At 39.4% G+C, this 23,624-nt stretch overlaps 1 protein-coding gene across 1 annotated transcript in view; it reads right to left on the reverse strand.

Moving 5' to 3' along the window:
* Nucleotides 1-3,627: 3,627 nt before the first annotated feature.
* LOC126647534 (rho guanine nucleotide exchange factor 28-like) overlaps nt 3,628-23,624 on the reverse strand; it is a 45,173-nt gene continuing 25,176 nt past the window's right edge. The window contains exons 3-6 of the mRNA XM_050329832.1: nt 11,794-11,977; nt 10,362-10,542; nt 7,072-7,144; nt 3,628-3,659 (exon numbers count right to left, since the gene is read on the reverse strand). Of these exons, the coding sequence (XP_050185789.1) occupies nt 3,628-3,659; nt 7,072-7,144; nt 10,362-10,542; nt 11,794-11,977 (470 nt within the window). The remainder of the gene's footprint in view (nt 3,660-7,071; nt 7,145-10,361; nt 10,543-11,793; nt 11,978-23,624) is intronic.

Raw genomic sequence — 23,624 nt, forward strand, 5'->3', positions numbered from 1 at the left:
CTCAAAAGCATTAAAGTTAGGCTAACTGTGAATATCGTTATTTTTGCTACTAGCCCCAATTCCCCTATGTAGCTCTCATATTCCCTGGATGGGACAGCAAGACAAACAGTGAAACAATATGATTAAATGGCTGGAGTACAGGTATTTGGCATAATAACTAAAAAAGCTGATGCTGATTTTACTGAGATAACAATCTCCCAGCTTCTTATCTTACAACTATTTCTGAGTTTATGTCGGTTCATTTCCCTCTCACATATGCCACCCCCATTCAGGCCATATACCCCCTTCTGCACACACAGAGCAAATCTTCATTTCATAGCGCCAAAGTCTGTGCACAGACTGTCTGAATGCCACTATCTGGGCTGCTCTTTCTGAGCTCAAAGCTGAATCACAGGCCAGTGATGCCAGTCTCCGCCTGGCACAGCAGCTTCCACTAGCAGAGCTTAGTTACTCATCATCTTTTTCCATATTGCTGTGCTTTGCATGAGCCCATGTTTGCATAGAGCTCTTGGAGCTTTCTTCAAAACTTGAAAATACCTTTCCAGTTGAGTTTCAGTCTCTAAATGTACTGTCTAGTGCAACTGGCTATATTCTTCTACCAGCCCCATAACCCATTGTTGCATCAAAACATTTCTATATGCTTCGTTTCACTTTCAGTCACATATGTGGATTTATCAGGTAGTATTTTCAAGACTGTTATTACAACAGCTAATATACTGCTGAAAAATCCTGGTATCATGATGCTGTCAGATACTCCACCGATGTATGCTAGAGACAGTTTGAAAGATGTTCCCCCACTGACACAGATATAATTGATTGACCTTTTGTCAAGTTAGGCTGCAATGCCAGTTACCTTCACCTCTTATAAAGAAACTGCCTTGTGTGTAATTGGCATCACAATATGTATCGGTAGCTTTTGGAAGTAAAAATTATTAATTCTTTGTTACCAATGCCCAAAAAGATAGGATCTTCATTTTCTTTCAGTGGAATAACAGAGTCTTGGAAAGGTTAGGAACAGAAAACTTGAGCTGTATTTGTGCTTAGTTGTAAGCTGTCCTATCGGCTTTCAGAATTTAGTTCAAACACTGTCAAGCAGCAGCCACTTCATTTTAGCCATTTTCATACTTGCAACTGACACGGTACGCTACTTCCAGACTCTAAGATATGCACTGCAAACTTCAATTTTCAGCCTGTTCTCTTACAAGTTTAATTGTACTCTGACTAGCCAATATACCGTGCTTTGAAGGAAAGAGCCAGGTGTTTCTAAGATGCCTACGTCCAGTGCCTGAGCTGCTCACACTTGTCACAGTTCAGTTCCTGCTTTATCAAGTCAACTACAGCCTTTCTGCTAGATCAAAATAAGAGACAGTCCATACAGAACCAGAGTCTTTTCCCCCAGCAAGACTGTTGAGCCACAACACTCTGCTCCAACACACACTTTTCAACATAGACACCAAAATGAGTGCATACTGCAGAGAAACATGTGAATCTCAAACAAACAGATCAATATTCTACACAGGTGGTAATTAAATTTAAAAACAAGGAAAAAAACCAAAACAAAACAACATCCAATCAAAACAAATGAACAAAAACCCTACAGAGGTCATGACATTTATAAAAATGACCTAACAAAAATGTCACTCAGAAACATTTCACTAAATTCAAACCTTATTTAAAAAAAAAAAAAAAAAAAAAAAAAAAAGCAAGCAGTAGTCACTTGGTGTTGAGAAATCTTCACAAAATTTTCCAGATTTGATCAGATTTTGTTTCTCTCAATTACTGAATTACTACTTTAGTGTCATACCCAGGTAATAATGAAGCTGCTGCTTTAACAAGTGATTAAAAAATACCAAGTCAAAGATTTTCTGGTTTTGTAAACAGATACTTATAAACATAAAGCAGAATTTAACACTAGAGGTCAAATACAACTGACTAACTGCAATAGGACTTCTGACATATATTGGTCTCTCCCAAAACTGTTTAGATACCTCCAAGAAGCCAATGAGCATTTTTTCCACTTAAGTCCAGTTAAGGACTCACAGTTACCCACAAGGTCTCCCTCAGAGACTAACTGCTCAGATGTAATAAACCATGCTGTCTCAAGGATGAAGCTTATGCTAGGCAAGCCCTGCAATTTCTCAGCCAGCTGATTAACCCCCCACAGGCTCAGAAAACCATCAGTTCTGGCGTTGCGCCTCACACCAATGCTGCTGAGCAGATGAGCTCTGCTTTTCTTGTGCAGGGCTTTCATGCATTTTCTGAAATTAGACCTTGCATTTTTAACCACAAAAAGTAAAAAGTAAAAAATAACTTCACATCCAATGCTTTTTTCTTTTTTTTTTCCCCCCTTTTTTATGGTTTCTTCCAAGGGCTGTGGGAAAGGACACAGTACATGCCAAAAAAACCCCCACACACTTTCCAAGTTTTGCTCAAATACAGCCTGAAGGACTACTGTGAAACAGCAAAGAGTAATCTGGCTATAGGAGTGCAAATGAACAAAAGCATTACTTGGGCTTTCAGGAATATGTTATCTAGTAAATCTGTTTTAAAAAATGAAATTATATAGACAGATTATATATATCATGATAAATGCTTCATTTTATATTGAATCTTTCAACTCAAGGGTTACATCTGTTCTCAGATACTCAAATCCCTCTCAATTTCTCCAGCTCCAGCAAGTAGTTAAACGAAGTAGGCCTCAACAGTCAGCATAGAGTGGCTTGAGTTATGTGGGGTTTGGGGACCTTTATTGGCATTGAAAAAAATCAACATGTCTTTGGAAAAACAGTTCAAAGCCTGTTACCTAAATCACATAATCCTCAGCAACAACAACACTGCCTAACTTGCAGGTTTCTGTGACATGAAGTTCTGGGACGCAATTCTGCTGTTGTCTCTATCTCAGCAGTGCCCCTGGACACTGGTAAGAGTTAGGACTGTCTCCATGCTGATCAGCATCTCAATCATTAACTTTTAGTTAATCCACCTTTTTTAATTAATCTTTTGCAGCAGTCACACACATATCTCCCCTTGCATTCTAACACAGTATAGTAACAGAGCACAAAATCCCTAGTGCTGTCAAGCAAAGACATCCCAAACATCACCTTTCAGCTACTAGAACAGACTATTTCATCTGTAACTATAGATGCAGAAACTTACTGTAAAAGTTTCAGTGGGAAGATTTTCTTTTTTTACAGTAATAGACATGCAATTGGCATTATTATTATTCAGTTCCATAATTCTCAGAAATAAAACACTGTTTTCTCTAAACCCAATATAATCTAGCAGCAATAGGCTTATTCTACAAGTAACAGTATTCGGTCAACTCATGGGCATGTGCTGTAGTTTTGCCCAGCCGGCCAGCCCCTGGGGCTGAGAATGGTCTTGTCTAGGTGAATTTCCAGACAAGAAGCCAATTAAAATTCTCAGTAATGCCTTTGCTAATTACATCTTTAAGAAAACAGAAGAGAAGGGTGTTGCGCAGTTGAAATTAGGAGCGGCAGCCATGTAGGAGAGAGGTGGTGGGCCCTAGAAGGGCCAAGGCCCCCTCCTTCCCCAGCTTGGGCCGGGGGGTAAGTGCAGCACTGAAGCCTCCCTTGTCTCTTGTAAGATAGTGAAGGAAAAAAAAGTTTAAATGACGAACTGCTTGGACGAAGAAACTACTGTGAAAGAAATTCCAGCAAAAAGATAACGGAGTGTCCAAGGTCAAAGCTGTCAGCTGAAACTGCAGCAGAAGAGAGAAGTGCAAAAGTATGTGGGAGGGGGTTTGCTTCTTCCCCCTTTCGCTCTCTCCCTTCAGCAGGGTAAAGACTGAAAAATAAAACCCTGCTACCTGTGAAAGTTTGTTGGGGTGAGGAAACTCCCATGTTGCTCGTGGAAGAGTCTACACTGGAATAAGCTGATGCATGAGGAATCCGATGAGAGACTTGAGATAAAACAGAGTCCTGTTGGAGATTTGTGACCCTGAGAAAACCTCACGCTGGAGTAAGAACGGCTCATGTGAGATGTTGCGATCTCAGTGAAGAATCCATACTGCTGCTGAAGATTTGTGACCCTGAGAGAAACCTCACGCTGGAGCGAGACGGTTCGGGTGAGATGTGGGGATCCAAGTAAGGGATCCATGCTAGACCCATGCTGAGAGGTCTGTCAAAGACTGTTCTCCCATGGGAAGGGACCTCCATAGGGAACAGGGGTGGACTTACAAGCCATTATCCCCTGTAACCCTGTGGAAGAAGATCCATAGTAAGCAAGTATCCCCTTGCAAGCCTATGGAAGAAAAACTTTCAGGACCTGGGCAACCCCCTAGCCTCCAGTCTTAGCCCAGGAGGGTGGTAGGCCCAGCCCTGGAGGCTGACACAGAGAAGGAAAAAGAGTTCCAGTTGCGACGAGAGTGCTGCAGTTACTGGAGAGAGAGAGAGAGCTGAAACTCCAAGAATGGAGAAAAGAATTGCTTCTCCTCCTTGGACTAATATAAAAGGGGGGAGAAATATTTTTCTGTAAATACGTAGTACTTTTACCTAAGTAGCATCATTGTAGATGTAATTCTTTAATTTTAACTTATTAATAATAAATGTTAATACACGTTTCCCCAAATCAAGTCTCTTTTGTCTGCATAAACCTTCTCCCAACTAATAGTAATTATGTGGGGGATGTAAAAGCAAATTGACCCAAAGCAAAACCACAACAGCATGGAATTTCAAGGACAGAAAACAGGGGGAAAAAAGCACAAACTATAGAATTACGATCTTATTTCACCTTTTGTGCTACATCCTCACTGGATAACGTATCACTCCATGTATTTGAATTTAATTAAGTTGCTATGGGAGATTCACTGCTAAGCAAGCAGCATCACCTTACACTGACCCACTGCTTTCATGATTGAATTTCACAAGAAGCGACATACAGCTATAGCAACCTCCTCTCGATAACAGCTCAGGGCTTCTGATAGCATTCTGAAGGTCAGTTGATCTTGACTTTAGAAGCAAGCGGTTACTACTTCTTGGAATGGCATCAGTTTTAAAATCTGAGGGGGATACTTTCAGGATATGAATGTGCCAAAATAAAGTCCTGAGCTTAGCAGCCACTTTAAAAAAGAGTTCACTGAATGTAACTGAGAATGTTGCAAAAAGTGCAGTCATTTCGTACAATTTCTGCTTCTAGCAGCAACAATTTTAACTCAATCACAAACAAAGCTCTTTTGGTCTCCTGAATGCTGGCAAATGGAGAGTGTAAGACAAGTCACCAGCAATCACCATTCACGTTTTATTCAGTTTTTTTTATTTGATGGTAGCTAGCAAAAAGTCTTGTTTACAGAAATATGGTAACCTATGACAATATTGAAATGCAAGAAGACAAAAAACCTTCATTGCCTAACAGTGTACAAACAGTAGTTACAGGCTTCTCATGTCTACAAGTAGATAACAGAGTGTAAAACATGCAAGTATATTTATTACCATTTGTTTGTATAGGTCCTGAATACTAACAAAACGCAGCTTGCTTTTCCTGCTGTTGAATTGAAATGTATTTTCTTTTCAAAACCAGGCACAAAGTAAGTCTGATGCATGAAGGCACAAAAGCGTATAGCTTCCACTGAAAACAAACACTGGTAGCTGTGCCTGTGCCACAATCTATGCCAAATATCTTTGCTGCTCATCCTCTATGCAAAACGTAATTGGCAAAGAGGATGAGCAGCTTTACAACCAGAATCCAAAATGAGAGTAGACATCCTGAAGTAGTGAGTCTCTCTCTGGGCAATGAATATTCATTGATGTTTGCACTCTGCTTGTGTCAAGTCAGACTGAATTAAAACTGCATTTTTGAAAAATATTGAAGTAATCTTCACCTAGAAGTCACACTGGCCAAGCTACTACCACATACAGTGTTACCAATGCAGGCCATTCACCTTCTATCCCCAAGATGCGCCATAAAGATAATGCTGGTCAGAGCACAGCTCTCAGATGAACACTCAGAGTCAATGCATTATTCACAAACCTCATATGATAAATCGTCACTTACACTTACAGTAGCAGATGTAACTGCTAGCAATTGCTTAACATTTCTCTGCAAATTTAACTTCTAATGGTAGAACACTTGTTGCCTGAACACTGCTAGAGAAGTTGGGTATAAACCTTTTTTTCCAATACTAACAATAGCAGCATACACATTTAAATGCACAATGACTATGTCCCTATTTTACCCATTCACTTGAAGTAACTAGCTAATGACACCTGGATCTACAGTCACTTTCCTTTCCCTCACTCTGGTCCTGGTCCTGTCAGCAGTTTATGCAGGTGCTCACATTTCTGCTGCCCTCATTAAGACTGAGCCTGTCACAGAGCTCTCAGTTTTCAGCCAAATATACAGTGCCAGCCACATAAGCAAATGGACAATTGATGAAAACTTTTAATTCATTCATAACTATGATATGTAAGCCCCCAAGCCTCATACTTCTGATGCTGAAGAATGAACTTTTTTTTTGAGATTTTCTCCTCAGATCTAAGACATACTTCCTCTGAGGTACACATGGAAATATTCCGGTAATGAAAGAGCTTTCTCACAAGCACAGTCCCACAATCCTTAGAGGTAAACCACTCATCAAAATACTGAATGCCTAATGGAAACAAATTAAAATTGTGCCACAATAAGAAGTCTGGGCTGGATCCCAAAATTACCCACACAAAACATTACTCTGCTCCTATCTTTATTAACTTATTTGGCTTTACTGGAATTTACAGGCTGGTGCATTCATTCAGTTAAACACTGCCCTCTCCTGGAACCATCTCACATTTTTCTGGATCTTAACATGAAATCAGTTAAGGCTTTTCCAGTCATTACAAATTCCATAATATTTTGTGAACAATTTTAGTCTGATACTGGAAAATCAACGCTTTGTAAGGAATATCATGATTTACACAACTCTAATAATGTATGATGTACATATTCCACTGTTCTATACTTACAGGTCTCTAACATCGTATGAAGTGTGATCTTCCTGGCTAAATAAATAGTTCACAAATCTGTGCCAGCTTTCTAGAGCTTTTAAAGATTGCAACATTATAGGAAAAAAAACAGTACCTTCTATAGAACTTGTTGTACTGCAGGGCATTTTTGGACTTTCCACTGTCTCAACTTGGTTTGAATTAATACTCTATTAAAAAAAAAATAAAAATTACAGTAACTGTACTTGATGCCTGTGACATTTATCTGAAAACTCAAGAATAATATCAAAAGACTAGCAAATCGATATGTTATAAGCATTACTAAAATGACTGATAGAGATTCCACTGGGAATATTTTATTGGCTACCTTCCAGGGGAAACCAACAGTAATTCCTCAAGAGGGAAACCAGTAAAATATTTCTAACCACAGAGAGAAGTTACCTCCTGCCTACAATACACAAGGGATATAAAGGGTGAGATTTAACATTTGTACTTCACTGCTTAGAACCTTTTTCTCTATGAGGAAAGTAGCACTGCAGCCTTGCACAACAGCTCTGTTCAGAAGTCTACTTTATGTTGAAAGCATCCCTATAAAGCAAGCAGTTTTGATGCATAGGTAATATAAAGAGAATAAACCCAGTCTAAACACTAACTACATGGTAAACCCAGCCTGCAAGGCACGAGCCACTCTCTTCCCATGTTTGTGACCCCAGTTCGGGCTGCCCCCTCATGCATATGCACACTGACTATCACTCCTACTCAAAAGAAACTGGGGACTGGGATCCAGACTTTTACTTCAGCAATTACCCTCAGAGATTACAAGCAAACTGGGAGGAAGAAAAAAGGTATCCTTTTGTGTAGTTTCATCCACAACTCTGCTTGCTCCTAGTGGGTTGACTATCTACCATCCACCAAGAGCAGCAAACAGAGTAAAAGACATGGTAATCTGAACAGAAAAGAAGTAGTAAGGGATGATCCTGGGCTGAATATTGCAGCCAAACCGATTTGAAAGCCATGAAGCTGTCAAGCTATCTATGATCCCCACCTCAGTGGGGCTAATTGCATTTTTCTCTGCTCATCTGTTGGTGTGCTAGGCAGTTTCCTACTCCCACACCTACGAGGCAGAAGTCATCTCCTCCTTGAGAAACTACTAAATTTGTTCACCACAATGCAATAAAATTACTTTAATATTCATAAATTATCTTAATAATTTTGGATTATTATCCTGGTTTGACCTTTCTGGTTTTTTCATTACTCTAACACCATTTCAAATATGTTCATCAGTCCCCAGATCTCTCTTCCCTGTTCCCCTGACCTCTCCCCTGCACTGGCTGTGCTGCCCAGCAGCTGAGACAGTCAAGTGGATCACCTTCACATGCTACCTAGGTCTCCACTGGAGGTGCACAGTGAACCACACAGCCTCACTGACGGGCCTCACTAACACCACAGCAATCTCTGCCCCAAGGAGGTCACACAGAGTTCAAGCAATTTCACATTGTTCCTCATCATCTTCAGAAATCTCTCTTCTGTACTGCCTAGTACAGCCACAAAATCTGTGAGTTTTCCCTTTCTGAACTGTTTAGTGGAGGCATGGCTCCCCTATAGGTGACTGTACCTTATTGACAGCTTGATTGTTTTAACTTTTACATTACCATTTTAGACTTTAAGGATTACTCAAGGAACTAAAAGAATCCACAGAGCAGAGAATGAAGAACACACTTGAGAAAGATTAGTATTTTACTGCAGGAATAAATGCAAAAATAGTTTGTGCTCCTCCCTAAGTCAGCCATTTCACACAAATCCACAGCTACATGCCACCACACATGAGAAAAGCTCCTTCTCTTAAGTTCATGACTCTCTGACTCAAACATAAAATAGCAATGTGATCATTTATGCAGTCTCAAGATACCAGCTGTAAAGCCTTAGTCTGCTGTAGATGAAATAAATACTCCAGTACAGCAATGAATTCTACCTCTATTTTAAAAAGACTGTGAAATCTCTAATGCCCACCAAAAATCTCTAATTCCCTACTAGTGCTTTGCATACAACTAAAGTGCTCAAAATCCTTGTTCACAATAGAGATAAAACTAATTTTACCTTTCCTTTTGAACATAATACACAATCTAAACACGACAGTTCGATCATTTTCCCACATAAAATCCAGGATGATATCTGGTGTACAAGAAATTGACTAAATAAACACCTGATCTTCCCAATTATTTTGGTTTATTTATGCTTTATTAAAAGTGGTTCAACACTGACACTGAGCAGGAGGGGAACAGGGTCCCCACAACAGAATCTAGACTGCTGCAGAGGAATGAGCAAAAGGGGAACTCACAAATCCAGGGCAGCAGACATTTTCCTGAAAATACCTAGTGCAGAATTTTTAGCCTTTAAGAGTCTTTGTCTTTGAGAATATCTAACATTTCACATTTCTTTTTCCCATTTCAAAGACTGAAGGAAAAACGAGGATTTTATGAGTGCAAGAAAAAGCCAGTTATAAAAATAACAATGCGTTCTTGATTATAGTCTTGGTTTTCCTATTGGGTTTACTATTGTTTCAATGAAAAAGCCACACACAACTGTAGGGATTCTGCTAGCTACACAGAATAACTTCTTTGTATTGGAACAAATCAAATTCTTGACAATGTAGATTATACATAAGGACTATACAACATACCATACCTTAAATTTCTATGTCACACATAACACGTAAATCATTTTATAAGTGAAAAAAGAAATACAGAATGCAATAAAAATAACTCAAGAAAAATCAGTGCACAAACAAGGAAACCTGAAGCAAAGCATGGAAAAGAAAAGCTGAATTTCAAGACTAGAAAAAGAGCCAACTGTATTGCTATTAAAGAACTTGTACATGCAAGCGTTCTCCTCCTTACTTTACTGAAATTGAGAGATGTCCTGAAGGATATGAGAACAGTGCTTCAGATATCATACAGTGAAATAAGACCAACCATACCATAACTAAACTCTATAGCAAAAGTCTATACTCTATTTCTGCCGTAAATAATAGACCAGGGTTGGCTCTTGATAAAGGTTCCCAAGTATTACACTACCAGACAAAATAATGGAACTACATTAAATATTTCAAAGTACTAAAGTGAATACAATGGTAATGCCACTGAAGACATGGAGATATCAGGGAAAGATACTCCTTGTAGAGTCCACCAAAATTAAAAAACGACTTGGGAGGCAAAGGAGGCTTTAACAAAGCTCTCAACATCTCTTATGCTCCAGCTTCAGTCATACAATGTGCTACCCTTAACACAAAATAGAAGCCCACAACAGTACTCCTGCAGTTATCTGGTGATTAGTGACATGGGCAGCCTAAACTAAAGGGCTACTTGAGAAAAACAAATCCAGCCTGAAAAGTTTAGAGCTGGAAATTATGAAGAAAAGCTATAGTACCTGGTAAAGAAGAGGTCTGTCCCAGAAGTGTTTTCTGAAGAGCTTAATGTCCAACTCCAGCAAGTGCTGTGCAGTGTGGCTAAATGTCAGCCTCAGAGCTCCCGATGAATGAACAAGCTGCACGCAGGCACCATCACAGATCTCTGCTCTTGAAATGTCAAGCAAGTGACTGCCCTGGAAGCTGGAATGATTACTCTTTGAAGTGCTCTGTGTACAGGTAGAAGCAAAGCATGGCCCCGATGAGCTTCCTGCTCGCCTTTGGCACAACTTGTCAGGACCCCAACACACCCACTACAAAAACCAGAGGTAGAAAATCTGAAGCACTAACTGAAAACACAGTTGGACAAACAAATACTTATCAATTGCTCCTCTTAGCCTTAAGGACACACAGCTACCTCTAGCTATCAACTGGTAAAAAAACAATATTAGCTCTAGATTGTTACTCACTAGTAAAAGAAGTCAGAAAGAGCAAGCTGTGACAACACCTATTTCTCCTGATTGCTACAAATGAGTAACAGTACCTTTTCCTGTAAATGTTGCCATATATAGCCATAGGACACAACTGGCAGCTAGCAGATTTGTTATCCCAAAACAGTGAAAAACAGAAAGTATCTCAAGGGAATACAGTATTGTTTGAACATTACAAACAAATGAGACAGTCATAACAGAACGCACCATACTGAAGGACGGGTAAGTCTCACATAAACTATAGGCTGCATGGAGCCAGAATTAAAACAGCCACATAACAAAGTAAAAATGTATCCCAATTCTTGTGTATCTCTATTTGCAAAGAAAATCCAAGAGTAAGAAGGGGTGTCTGATGCTGAACATTTGGAATCCCAAGACACATACACACACACACCCCCATGTAGCTCCTCAGGACTGTACAGAGGGAATTTCAGACAGCTGAAAGGTGCCAGAAAGCACTTGTTCTGTAAGTCATTTATCAGTGTGGCAGCTCTCTGGCAAAAGAATCATAACTGCAGCAATGGCTTTATGGTTGAGTCTCCCTTATTTGTTCAAACCCGAGCTTTAGAGAGGTCACAGTCTGCCAATGTTTCATGAAAGTCAGGCCCTATGGTTCTGCTTGTAACAAATATTTCTATGTATTATTTTTTAAGGGATGTCTTTTCTTGTTTGCAATGCATCAGGATTCAGCTGTAATAATTCTAGGAGAGGTACCTGATGGTGCAGCTGGTCCTCTGTCATTTAACTGACTATTAATTGACTTGTAAATGTAATGAAGGATGCAAATAACAAATTTTCTTTAATTATAAATACAAGTTTACCACTTTAAATTATAATACTGGTAAAAAGCAGCAGAAATCAGCACAAAATAGGCAACTCTTTCAAGATAAACAACAGTATTACCCGCATTCCTTAACTGACAGGACATTTGCAGAGGAAGCATGCTGCAAGCCATTATACTCACTTTGTGAAGACCTCAACTAGTTTGGAGTGTCCATGTTGTAAAGCCAAATCTAATGGTGTTGCTCCCTCCTCACCAGGTAATGCTAATGCTGATGACCCTCCAGGCTGGGCTGCCAGGAACAGGGAAAGCTTAAACAAGTCCAATTTCATCACAAGTTGGAGAAGAGTTACTTTATGTTTAGGCTCTGAAAAAACACAGCAAGCAAAACAAGATCATCAGTAACAAAACCCACCATTTTATTTGCTAGGAAGTATTAAAAGACATTTGTTATCATCTGCAGAAATATCACAGCTCACATTCAGACTTAAAAAATTACTTCAGCAGAAATGCTTTTAGTCTTTCACTGAAATCAACAGTTAGTTACTTAATTGCACATGCAGAGCTAAAGGATATGTAAATACCATTTAATTTCATCAGTCAAAGAAAACAGTTTGAATTAGATAATTCCATTATTTCTCTCTTTCTTTATATATAGTATAGTATTCAACATCAATAAATACCCCAATAAGCAGAAGACTTAAAGGGCAATTTTCCTACTGCTTTGTATTGCCTCAGCAACACAAAACATCTGGCAACACAGCCAAGTATCTAAATTTAAAAATTTAAAAGAAAAAAGGTGGTATGATTTTTCAAGGCAGGCTTTTTATCATGACAGTAAGAGCAGAGAGCTATAAGCTAACAACCCAAGAGCATAAAATATGCCACAAAATTCTTGTTTCTTCTCAGAAAGGTGATCTCATGTGACAATCCTTCCTCTCCTCTCCACTTTTCAGCACATAATCATCAAGTTCAATGGGATGAAGCTTAAAATGAGATCTACAACAATGACTTAATCACTAGATGCTGAATCACCATTCAAGACATTCCCTGGCCTTTATTCAAAGACAGATCTATCTGTCTACATACATTCTCAAACAAAAAGTCTTTGCAATTTAAAGGCGATAAATAAAATATTCTCAAGTGCCACTCAACCTGTTCCCTACACTGATATTTTGGTATGAAGTTAAATATGAGGGTAATTCCACAAGGGTCAAGTATTTAAGGGCAGTTACTCTACAGCTCTTAGAACAACCATCTGAAATCTATTAAGCTTCCAGTTATTTATAAAATTTCATCAAAATTTATGATCCTTATTCAACAGACTTCTTCTTCCCTTTTACCCAACCATTTCAAAACAAGCAATTGAAAATTATACAATCCAGCAGCAATGGCAAGGTGAAGCTCCTGAAGCATATGTAGGTATGTGCACACATTGGTGTAAATAATAAGAGTTGAAGTCAACACCAAAACTATTCAATTTCCTCTCTGCATCAAAATTTACAAGGTAAACTGTCTGACAGAATGCCATCCCCTAGCAGAGAGACCAGTTATGTCATCAAAAAGCTAATAAGCATGTTTTTTAGAAACACTTATACACTGAACAAAGGTGTTGTGTAGTTACACTCAAATGGATTAGCTCATGGCAGACTCCTATTCAGTTTAAATACTCCCTCTGAAAGTGTCAGGTATATTTAACTTTTAAAAAAATCTTGAAGAAACCTCAAGCGGTCTCTAGTCCATTCTTTGCCTTTAGCCTAAGGTTTGTCTCATCTCTTCTAAACACCTTTCAACAACAAGAGGTTTTCTTAACTTCCTTGGGCAATATACACCTGGGAAAATTTTACCTTCACCATAACAACGATCATCTAGCTCACTCTTTCTTACTATAAGCCTTCTGCTTCTTTTCCCATCTGAATTAAAAATACTTCATTTCTTTCCTTTCACAGTTTCCTTTCACATAATTGAAGGCTGCTGTCATGACTCAGCTGAGTACATGCTCTTAACATCTTAACAAGAGAGCTGCCTTCTGCAAAGACCTTTCTGAGGGCAGGGGGAAGTCATCAACCTTTTTGAAAATGTTGGACCTAAAGTGTTATTATAGTCAAAAGAATCCTTTTCACATCGCATAAAGCCAGAATGGCAGGGAACCTGAAGAAATTGCTCTACCACTCCCCAGAGAAAATTACTGTAGGATCTCCACTGGTGACAGAATTTTTACTCTGAGTATTTGATTGCAACCCATTCAGACTTTTTACCTTCCATTTCAAGTGGAATCAAAAGTTTCAGAGAGTCAAATCCCAGAAAACCAGGCTACACTTCATCCAATAAGCAAAATAAAATCCAGACATCAGAGTAAAAGGGAGTTTCAGGACACAGATTCTAGCACTGTAACAGCCTGCAAACCTAAATATAGTGTCTGAAACCTATTTTTACTGCAGTTCTAACAAAAATAGACACATTAACATTTAGATGCAGGAATAATTCTTTAAACCAGAATATCACTAAACATATACAGAAAATGTACTTAAGTATTTCTAGAACACACATACAAAAAGTCATGTCATTATTTATTAAAAAATTCACGTTCAAACTCATTCTTACTTGTGGCTAGCCAACATGTGCTCTGGTGCATTAGCCTACCTATGCAACAATTTTCTCCCCAGGTTTTGGGCAATAAAATTTTTTCTTGGTCTTCCCATTTCAGATTCTAGGTAAAAATACATCCAGCTGGGCACATGATTCAGGGCCACAGAGTTTTTTCCCTCCAAGGTCTAAAAAATATTTCTGATTTCAGTTTTTGCAGTCAATGATCACTGCTATATTTTAGTTACCTACTTTAATATGAACTATAGTGTTTTCACCACTATTTAATGAGATAGCATGTATGTTTCAAACTTTTCAAACATGTGCAACCCTAAAGTCCACTGAATCCAACTCAAGCCTTTGCAGATTGCTTTGCTACATGGAACCACAGAAAGCCTTGGGTCAAAAGGAACCTTCAAAGACCACCTAGTCCAAAGACCCTGCCATGGACAGGAACAGCTTCCATTAGACAAGGTTTGCTCAAGACCTTCTTCTATGGAGAAACATTTAAATGAACAGGGTTCAGGCTTCCCAAAACAAGTGGTTGATGTGCCACTTGAAAAATGGGAACCCTCAGTACAACTTCCTCCTCAGCTAGATAGGATTTGAACTCACACAGCTTCAAACTTCCTCTGATCATTCCTCTGGTGGAAGCATACCCTGTCCCCTCTGTTGCAGAGTAATTGAAATGGGTTACAGAGCAGAAGGAAATCCAAGGGATGCAGGGCAGAAGACCAAGAAAGCAGCAGACTGACTACAAACAATCAGCTAGGAGAAGCCTCTGCTGTTTAGACATGGATGCCCTTCTCATGATACTGTCATCCAAAGTGAAAAACGATGCTCAAAGCCTGGATCTCTCAATTGCTCAGAGAATGACATAACAACTTGGACACAGTATGAAAATGTTTGTTAGTATCTTCCCTTTCCCAAGCTATATTTCTGAATAGACACTGGTAACACCATTTGTGCTTTGCACTGGCCCCAGTGCTATTTCTATGCTTCAGAGACTCTCCATCACAAGTACTGTAGCAGACTCAACTCTGTGTCACCAGTCTGGACCCCAGCAGAGTACCAGCCAGTGATGCAAGTCACTAGCACTCCCTCGTCTGGAGCATTTATATGTACAGCAGGGAGCTGAAATACCCAGGAAATGCTGTGGTCCAGAACCAAGACCCTGAACAAACATTATGCATTCAAAGATTAAGATGTTCACTAAAAACAAAAATTCAGAATTGCTCTTTTATATGGAGTACTTAAATTCTGCTGAAGTCCAACTTTAGACACCAAAGTGGGCTCTTTAGATGCTTCCACATATATATTAACTATATATTTATATATATATATTGTTGTTAATGATGAGACAGCAGATAAATTTTGCTAATTCAAACATCAACCAATATTAAACACACCAAACATCTGAGCAGATACTAACCACACCCTAATCCTCAGATTAAAACCACAGAAACAAAAAGGCAAACTTTACTCTGAACTTTGGCCTGGGGCCACTGGATTTCAATGTATATTGCAACATCACAAAAAAAAGCAGGTAAACTTGCTCTGAGCATGATAAAACTAGGACTTTCCCACTCAGTAAAAACGGAGCCTGTAGGGAGCCTTCCCTGATGAGGAATAACCTTTCCTCTGCTCTGAACTGCAGCAGATAAAGTTACCCTTCTGGTGGCCAAATCTGGTGGTAGTATGAATAAGCCTGCTACAGAAGAAATGAGTTGTAAAAATTATAGTAATTAATCTTTGTCATTTGAAAACACCAACCATCACAAAAATTTCTATTATCTCACCACAAATAGTCTAGTAACTGATTTTTATCTGCCCACCCTAACAATCTTCATCTAACTTTATGCTATATTTGTTCATGACCAGCTTGAATGCACATAGTAGCAAAAGCACCAAAAAGCTTCACTGGTTGCTTTCACCCCTGGTGAACTTAGAAATAGCATTCACATTCCCCCCCATCCTTTACCTCTCTATATGATGTGTTTGCTGGGCTCCCTTCTTCTTACTACTCCCACATGGCTTGCCCAGGAGTGAGCCGAACCTGATGACATAAAGCAATAACTAATAGCTTTATGATACTAAAATCTGAAATACAAATTGTGAAGTTGTAAGTATAAATGGAAAGGTAAATATGTTCTTTCAATACAAGAAAGGTATTTTTTACTCCAAGGATGGTCAAATGCTGGGACAGGTGACCCAGAGAGGTTACAAACCATCTGTCTGTGGAGGTGCTCAAAACCTGATCCTTAGTAACCTGATACAACTTTGAAGCAAGCCCTGCTCCGAGCGCAGGGTAGGACCACGGACCCCTTCACCCAAAATCTGCTGCAGTTCTATTCCAGAATCAGCAATATCAAAGCAAAAGAATGAAAAAGACCAGATACTAAGCTTTTTAAATAGATCTGCCTATAAAGAAAACGCATTAAAAAATGGTGAAGTTTGGAAACAACAGGGTTTTACTAATTTTTTTGCTTAAAAATATTTTCTAGTTTCAGTTCTTTTATCACCTCCTGTTATAGCTCCTCACTGTGACAGAATAAATGGCATTTTTGCCACACTTTTCACTTTATTTTTCCACTCCCTTGAGGAAGATTTCAAATGTGAAACAACTGGAGGGGGGGGGGGGAGGGGGCCCAAACAAAAAAACTAACACAACAGAAAGAAAATCCTTAAGAAATAGACACACAAACCCCCTAACAGTGGAAAAAATCCAGTGTAATTAATTTAACTGCACTCTTGGAAAGCTGGAACAGAATAAGGAAAAAAAGGAAAACACAAAGCTTCTTCAACATATTCATATTTAATTGGTATAAAATGCCCTTTAGTTTAAATGGTATAAAATGCTCGTTTTTCATCAATACACGAACACAACAATTCCTAAGATTTGAAAGACACACTGCTGGCTGATTCATACAAGGTCGGCTACTGCAAAGCAGGTGGTGCTGTAAATGATATGCACTATCAAGACGTTGCTTTGTATCGCAGTTTTCCAGCCAACACATTCTGTTTGAGTTACACAGAGCTGAATCAAACTCAGTCTGTTTTAAACATTAAAAGAAACCTTTTGTTCTTCCTTGCACCTGAATCCCTTCCTATGTCCAAAAAAATAAACTAAAACCAAGTATTTCTCTCTGACAGAAATGACTAAGCCCTTTCCGGGCCCTGAATCTCATTCATTTCCTGGAAGGAGACTGAAAACCTCAAGTCTTGACAAGCAGGGGGAGACATCAAAACTGGCTGAAAAATTCCATGTTTTTCTGACTTCATACTTTTATGCATTACTGCTAATTTTTCTATTTTTCCATTAGCTATAAGATTATTTATAAAGGTGTCTTCAGTACACCCTACTTTGATGCATGAAGTCAGGTATGTGAAAGCCCATCTGACAGCATACCTGTGTGAACACCCAAAGACTGGCATCAATCTACAGAAGAAAAGGAGATAAGGGAAGTTTAAGCTCCATCGCAAAGGTGGGCTTAAAGGAGTTTTGTTCCAGCAGTTTTAGCAGCAGGAGGGTTAGAAAAGGTTCCCATCCACTGGCCCCACACAAGAAGGGCTGCCTATGGTGCCACACCTATGCTATCATGAAGTTTCAAAATCCCCAGGATTATTTCTGGAGGGATATTCCTCATTCTTTAATATTGCCGCCAAATGCTCCCTCCAGCCGTCTTATTTAAGCATTGTTTACTTAGCACCAGCCAAGCACTCAATGCCATGTGGGGACACCCTTCCAGCAAAAAAAGCAGGCCTCTCCAACCCAGTGTTGATTGAAAGCTGGGTTGGGTCAGACCAATCTGGTCTCTTGAGTAACAGAGCAGGCTCCTGAGTCCCACTATTTAAATATTGTCTTAAATAGGAAACTTTATCTCTTGTATTTCTTGCTCTCTTATCGCTCTGCGCATCTCCAAGTGCTCAGTGCTTTTCCCAAAAAGCCCCTTCATGATCAGAGGAACCTCAAATGCCTCCTCTCTGCTGTTACTACCATTGGCCTGGAAAAGAGAATCATACACTTGCTGGGGGCCCAGAGGTTGAAGCATGCTTGCCAGTATCTTGCCCCTCGTCACAATTTTCTGGGTCAGCAGTAGGCACTGGAAGACATTCCTCTGCTTCCCAATGCACAGGTTGGCATCCTACTCCATCTGCCATGCACAGCTTCCAAAGGGGTAAATTCCTACTAGGCCGAAGATTTGTCTGTTTCTCTAACTCCCCGAACATAGTGACCACAAAAAAATTACCCCTCCTCACAAATCTTACCAGACCTATACATACCTATCCAGTATTCACAGTGTTTTCCTAATTCCATGAAGAACAGGCAGTTTTCTCCCTTTCCTTCCACAGGAATAAAAAGTAATCTAAAATTCTCACTGAGGAAAAGACAGACAAAATTTTCTTTAATTTACATCAAAAACATGTCATCAGCCAAGTTTGAATTTATGCACGTTAGCAGGAATGTATTAATACCAAGTGGAAAGAGTAACATGATTTACATAGAAAAGGGCAGGGAGAGGGCTATAAAGTGAAAAATGCCATAGAAAATGGGAAGGTGTCCCCCAAAGGCAGACTATAAAGCAGCAAGGTTGAGTATTTCAGTTCACCCTACAAGACCTATTCCTAGAAAACAATTGCAGTGCATTTATGAAATAAAATGGAAAATCTCCTTGTTCATGAGAGGGAACTAAACAAGTACAAGACACTGTTCCCTTTCCTGTGATCCACAATTAGTTTTCATAACTCAGACTTTAATTGTATTGCTTCTATTAATAGCCAAAAACCTAAAAGAGCAGTCTTCCTCTTGAAAATAACTAAATAGTGGTAAAGCTGGTGTAATGGGGTGAGTTCGAAGGATGCCGAGATTGAAAACCAAGACACTGCTGAAAGCTCAACAATAAACTCAATATTGATTACAAAAGTGGCCAAGTAAATGGGAACCCGAGAGACAGGAAAGGAGAGGAGTGAACAAAGCCCTCAGTGAAACCCCCACTCATGCAGGTCTGTTTTATGAGGTTGTCTCACCGACCCCAGGATAACCAGAATTCCCCATAGCAGAGGCTGCATCCTCGGAGGGTCAGCAGGCTCACAAAGATCACAGGAGTCCCTGCAAAAGGCAATGTTGTCCTTCATGTGAAGCTTGAGAGCCCCGAGCACGAGCCACCTGCATTTTTTATCCAATTAGCCGGAGATGTCTCCCTGGGCCGGTGTGGCAGCACCGCCCAGCCAGAGGCCTTCGGTCCCTCCCCCGTTATGTGAGTGCACCCCTTCAGTGCTGAGTGAGAACTTTGGGATTCCCCTCGCACTTGTGCTGTTTCACTCAAGGGGTCTTATCTGTTTGGGTCTGAGGGCTTTACTTCATCCTCTCCTCTTCAGTTTCTCCTTCAAAATGTCCTCTACAGACAACCAGCCAATCACAGAACAGCAACTAAAACAGTTTGTACAAGAAACTGTCTCTCCAAGGACAAAGCTCCAGTTTATCGGTGAACTTGGCAGGCAAAGAACAAAACTTTTGCAGGTGGTTGGGCCAAACACAGACCAAAAAATATCAACAATCCCTGATACAGCTGGCAGCAACTGTTCTTGTTTGATTACCGACACAGTTAAGTCACACAGACAACATGAACTCACTATCTCAGCAGTGCCCCTAAAACAATCAGAAACTGAGAAGCCCTGACCTTCCTGTCTGAAAAATGCACTCCTTGCAAGGTGCACTCCTGTGCTCCCAATTGCCTCTGACAGCTGAGGAATGTAAGCCTGAGTATGTCAAGTACAAAAAAGTTGCACAGAAGATGCTGAACCTATGTCTGATGGCTCTTGGGGACTTGCAGTACTAGAAGACTGTCATAACCTGATACCTGATGGTACTAAAAAAGGAAAAGTTACTTGGAAGCATTTTTCTCATTCAGATTCATTTCTTCTTTCTCTTTTTATTTTTCTTTCCTCCCTTCCTTCTTCATTTTCTTTTTTTTTTTTTTTTTTTCAAACAAAAACGTCTGTGGGAATTTTATCTTTTTTTTTTTAAGCAGGTCTAAAAAGTTATTTAATACTGATTATCTCCACAAATTGAATAATCCAGTTCAAAAGGAATATATCCTTTATGAAGATGCAATAAACAAGAAAGTCAGCTTCTCCCTCCTCCCTACCCCTCCTTCCCTTTTCTTGGAACACACCAACAAACAAAGCATCCAAGCACAGAACCTCTGCTGGGTCCCCACTTTTCTCTTGGAGCAAACTGTTTGTGGGCCAGCTGATCTCAACATCTGACCAGTCCATGAGAGGGAGCAGCTCCTGACATGGTTGTCCCACAGGCCATCTGTTACAAGTAAGGATTAGCAAAAAGCTGACGCTTTCTTGGTTTTTTTTTGTTGAACTTTCTATAATGCGACTATCAACTCTTGACTTGTGCAACTGAAATAATTCCTGAATTATCTGCAGTGCTCCCTAGACAATCCAGGGTTTCTTTATCCAATCCTTCTTACACTGTATAAAAGGAATACAAACACTTTTCCTGAATACCAGAACTACTATGAATAAAGTGTTCCTCCATCTTTCCATTGAACCACAGGTTTCTAAATCCTCATAAAAAATGAATGAGGTCTAAAAACACCAGATGGCGCAATAATTTTCTTCAGCAATGTCACTGACAAGTATTTTTTTTCCAACAAAAATAGTCCAGCAGCTCTGAAAATTGACAGAATCTCACAAGAATGAGGTCCTAACAAGTGGTGAATGATACTACCCATATCTTTCATGACACTGACATTAAAAACAACAGCCTTACAATATTAAGCATCGAGACACCATTAGACCTTTGAGAAAAGGAGCTGTAGGGACAGTAGTTAGAGATAAAAGTTCTCATTCTCTTTCAAAATCCTCACAGATTTCTAGCTCCTGTTTCTCATCCATTTTGATCTTTTGGAGACAAAAAAGAGTGCAGGGACAAACCTTAATCACTTCATAATGGAAGATGAAGAACCTTCTTCTTTCCTCATGTGCTGAGATCTGAAGCCCTTCCACCTCAGTCCATCTCCTTCTCCCTCCCTCTCCTGCCCTGCACACACAGGACTCCCTCAGCCACATGCAACCCTCAGCTGTGCTTGATCTTTTGGCTTTCAGGACAAAAACACAGTGATGAGGACACCACAAGGAAGCAACTTGAGTTGGTGCTCTCGAGTCAGATGACAGGATCAAAACTATACTTTCAGAAAGGAGAAAGGATTAAAGGACCAAAGAAAAACTATACAAACCACGTAGAGGATAGCAAAGTAGATGTCAGGCCTAGCCCAAGCCTGGACCTCAGAGAGAGACAAAAGAAAGGACTGCCCTCCCCTGGGCTAAAGGAAAAGCTGTTCAGAAATCTTTCAGTAGCCCCTCATTCGGTGAGGGTGGCCAGTAAACACTGTCCAACCAGGAGTGCACTGGGAGATCCTCACTGTGCATGAGCATCACTACCAGGCCCAGGGAATTCAGATTTTATTCAGAGAGAAGGCAAAAGACAACTGTGCCTTCATTTAACAGCAATGTCTGTGGTACAAAGGGAGATGTCAGCTCTTCAACTGCAACCGTGCCCATGAGGCAAACCCAATGCAGCATGCTGAAGACATGCTCATCTAACACTTTGAATGTTCAGAGAGACTCTGGGGCACACATCTCAGCTTTTTCACTGTATTCAAGTTTTGTTTATGTATATATATAAATATATATAATGTAGTATATATTATATATCTATTTAAATCCGAAAAGTGGAAAAAGTATGAAAAATACATAGAAACAAACAAAAAAAAAACAACAAGATCTGTAAAAGTCTCACAAGGGCAACATACTCTTTTTCCATATAATGTTGCTGTAAACCTGAAAATTATCAATTATCATAACTAAAAATTAAAGAATTTTGCTGTGTGGATAGCAGTTGCCTTGGCAGAGCTTACTCTGCACCCATAACACACTCAGGATAACTTTTCCCTGTGTTTCAAGTAGGAAGGTACCCAGTTGGCTATACCTAAGCATCTCTCAGTACCACTGGTATTCTGCTGCTGCCTGGGTTGTGTTTCAACTGGTTTTAATGAAAAACTTAGCCAAGCTTGTGAACAAAACTACAGCTGACTTCTTTGGGATTTGAATTAAGGTCCTCATTCTTAAGATCCAACACTTGTTCCAGAAGTTGAATAATGTGAACAAATATTTACTACACATCAAAATGAAACAAGTAATGGCCTTTTATTTTTCCTCTCCTGTCTAGACAATATTTGAATGAGACTTGGTACTTGTTTTAACATCTGTTGAAAGAATTTTTTACAACATCCAGACAAAAAGCATCCTTCAGATTTCAAGCTATCTGTCACTAAGAATCAGAAAACTTTAAGACAGGAAAAAAGTGCTCGCCCAAAGAAATAGGCTAAGTGCTGTGTTTTTACCTCCTAAAAGCTTGTATGAATCTCTCTTCCTGTTTGGCTCATATGGAATCTGCCAGTCTTCCAATTTTTAACAATTTAAAGTACTAAAAAGAAAGCAGCTAAAAGCACCGAATTTTCAATGAAAAACATGTGAAACCATCAAGTTTCCAATCTCAGCTATAAATCAGCTGGGTCTGCAAAAAAAAATTATACTCTTCAGCAAACCCTAACTACAGTTTTTTGTTTGCAATGAAACCCAAAACTAGGAAAATTTCACGTGGTTTTCTTAGAAAATTTTTCAGTAGTATACCCTAATGTAAAGTTTCACATATATTTTCATCCCATTCTTCTACAAGAAAAAAGGCCACACAAAAAAACTTGTTTAATGATATGCTCCCCAAAGAATGATCATAAAGTAAAGCATAAGCACTAACAGAACAGTGACAAAAATTACATTTACTCTGTACATCATAATGCCTACAGCAACATATTATTCTCTTTTATGACCACTTCCTTTTTGTCTGTGCAGATAAAATATCTCACTTGGTTAGAATCAGGGAGGTAAAGCTTCACTGCTACAGTTCTTGCTTTTTTAAAACAGCTCTTTAAAGCTTTTAAAGCTCTTTAACCTTTCAACGGTAGAGTCCATTTATAAATAAAGAACTGCATTCACAGAGAGTCAAGGCAGAAAAACTTCCTGAAGAGACTGAGTTAAAATAACCATTATTATCCTTTTTAACTCTCTGGGCACAAACCAGATCTCTGATTACCCCTCTCACACCTGAACAATTGTTTCATGTCAACCACAAAATAAAGGACAAGGGTTGAGAACGTGGATAAAACAGTGAGATACTCTGCTCTGAACTGCGCACCAAACCACTGTTAAAAGCTTTCTAACTTAAAATAAAACCCTACCACCTTCTGGGCAGTGTCCAAGGGTGTTCCAAGTCAATGGTAGTTCTTCATAAGCAATGGCCATCATCTGGTTATTATCCAGCAACTGTAGATCTTTCACCCTTAGCCCAAATT

Source organism: Myiozetetes cayanensis, unplaced genomic scaffold (genome assembly GCF_022539395.1).
Source record: "Myiozetetes cayanensis isolate MyiCay16 unplaced genomic scaffold, myiCay2020 scf4, whole genome shotgun sequence".
In the NCBI taxonomy this organism is placed as follows: Eukaryota; Metazoa; Chordata; class Aves; order Passeriformes; family Tyrannidae; genus Myiozetetes; species Myiozetetes cayanensis.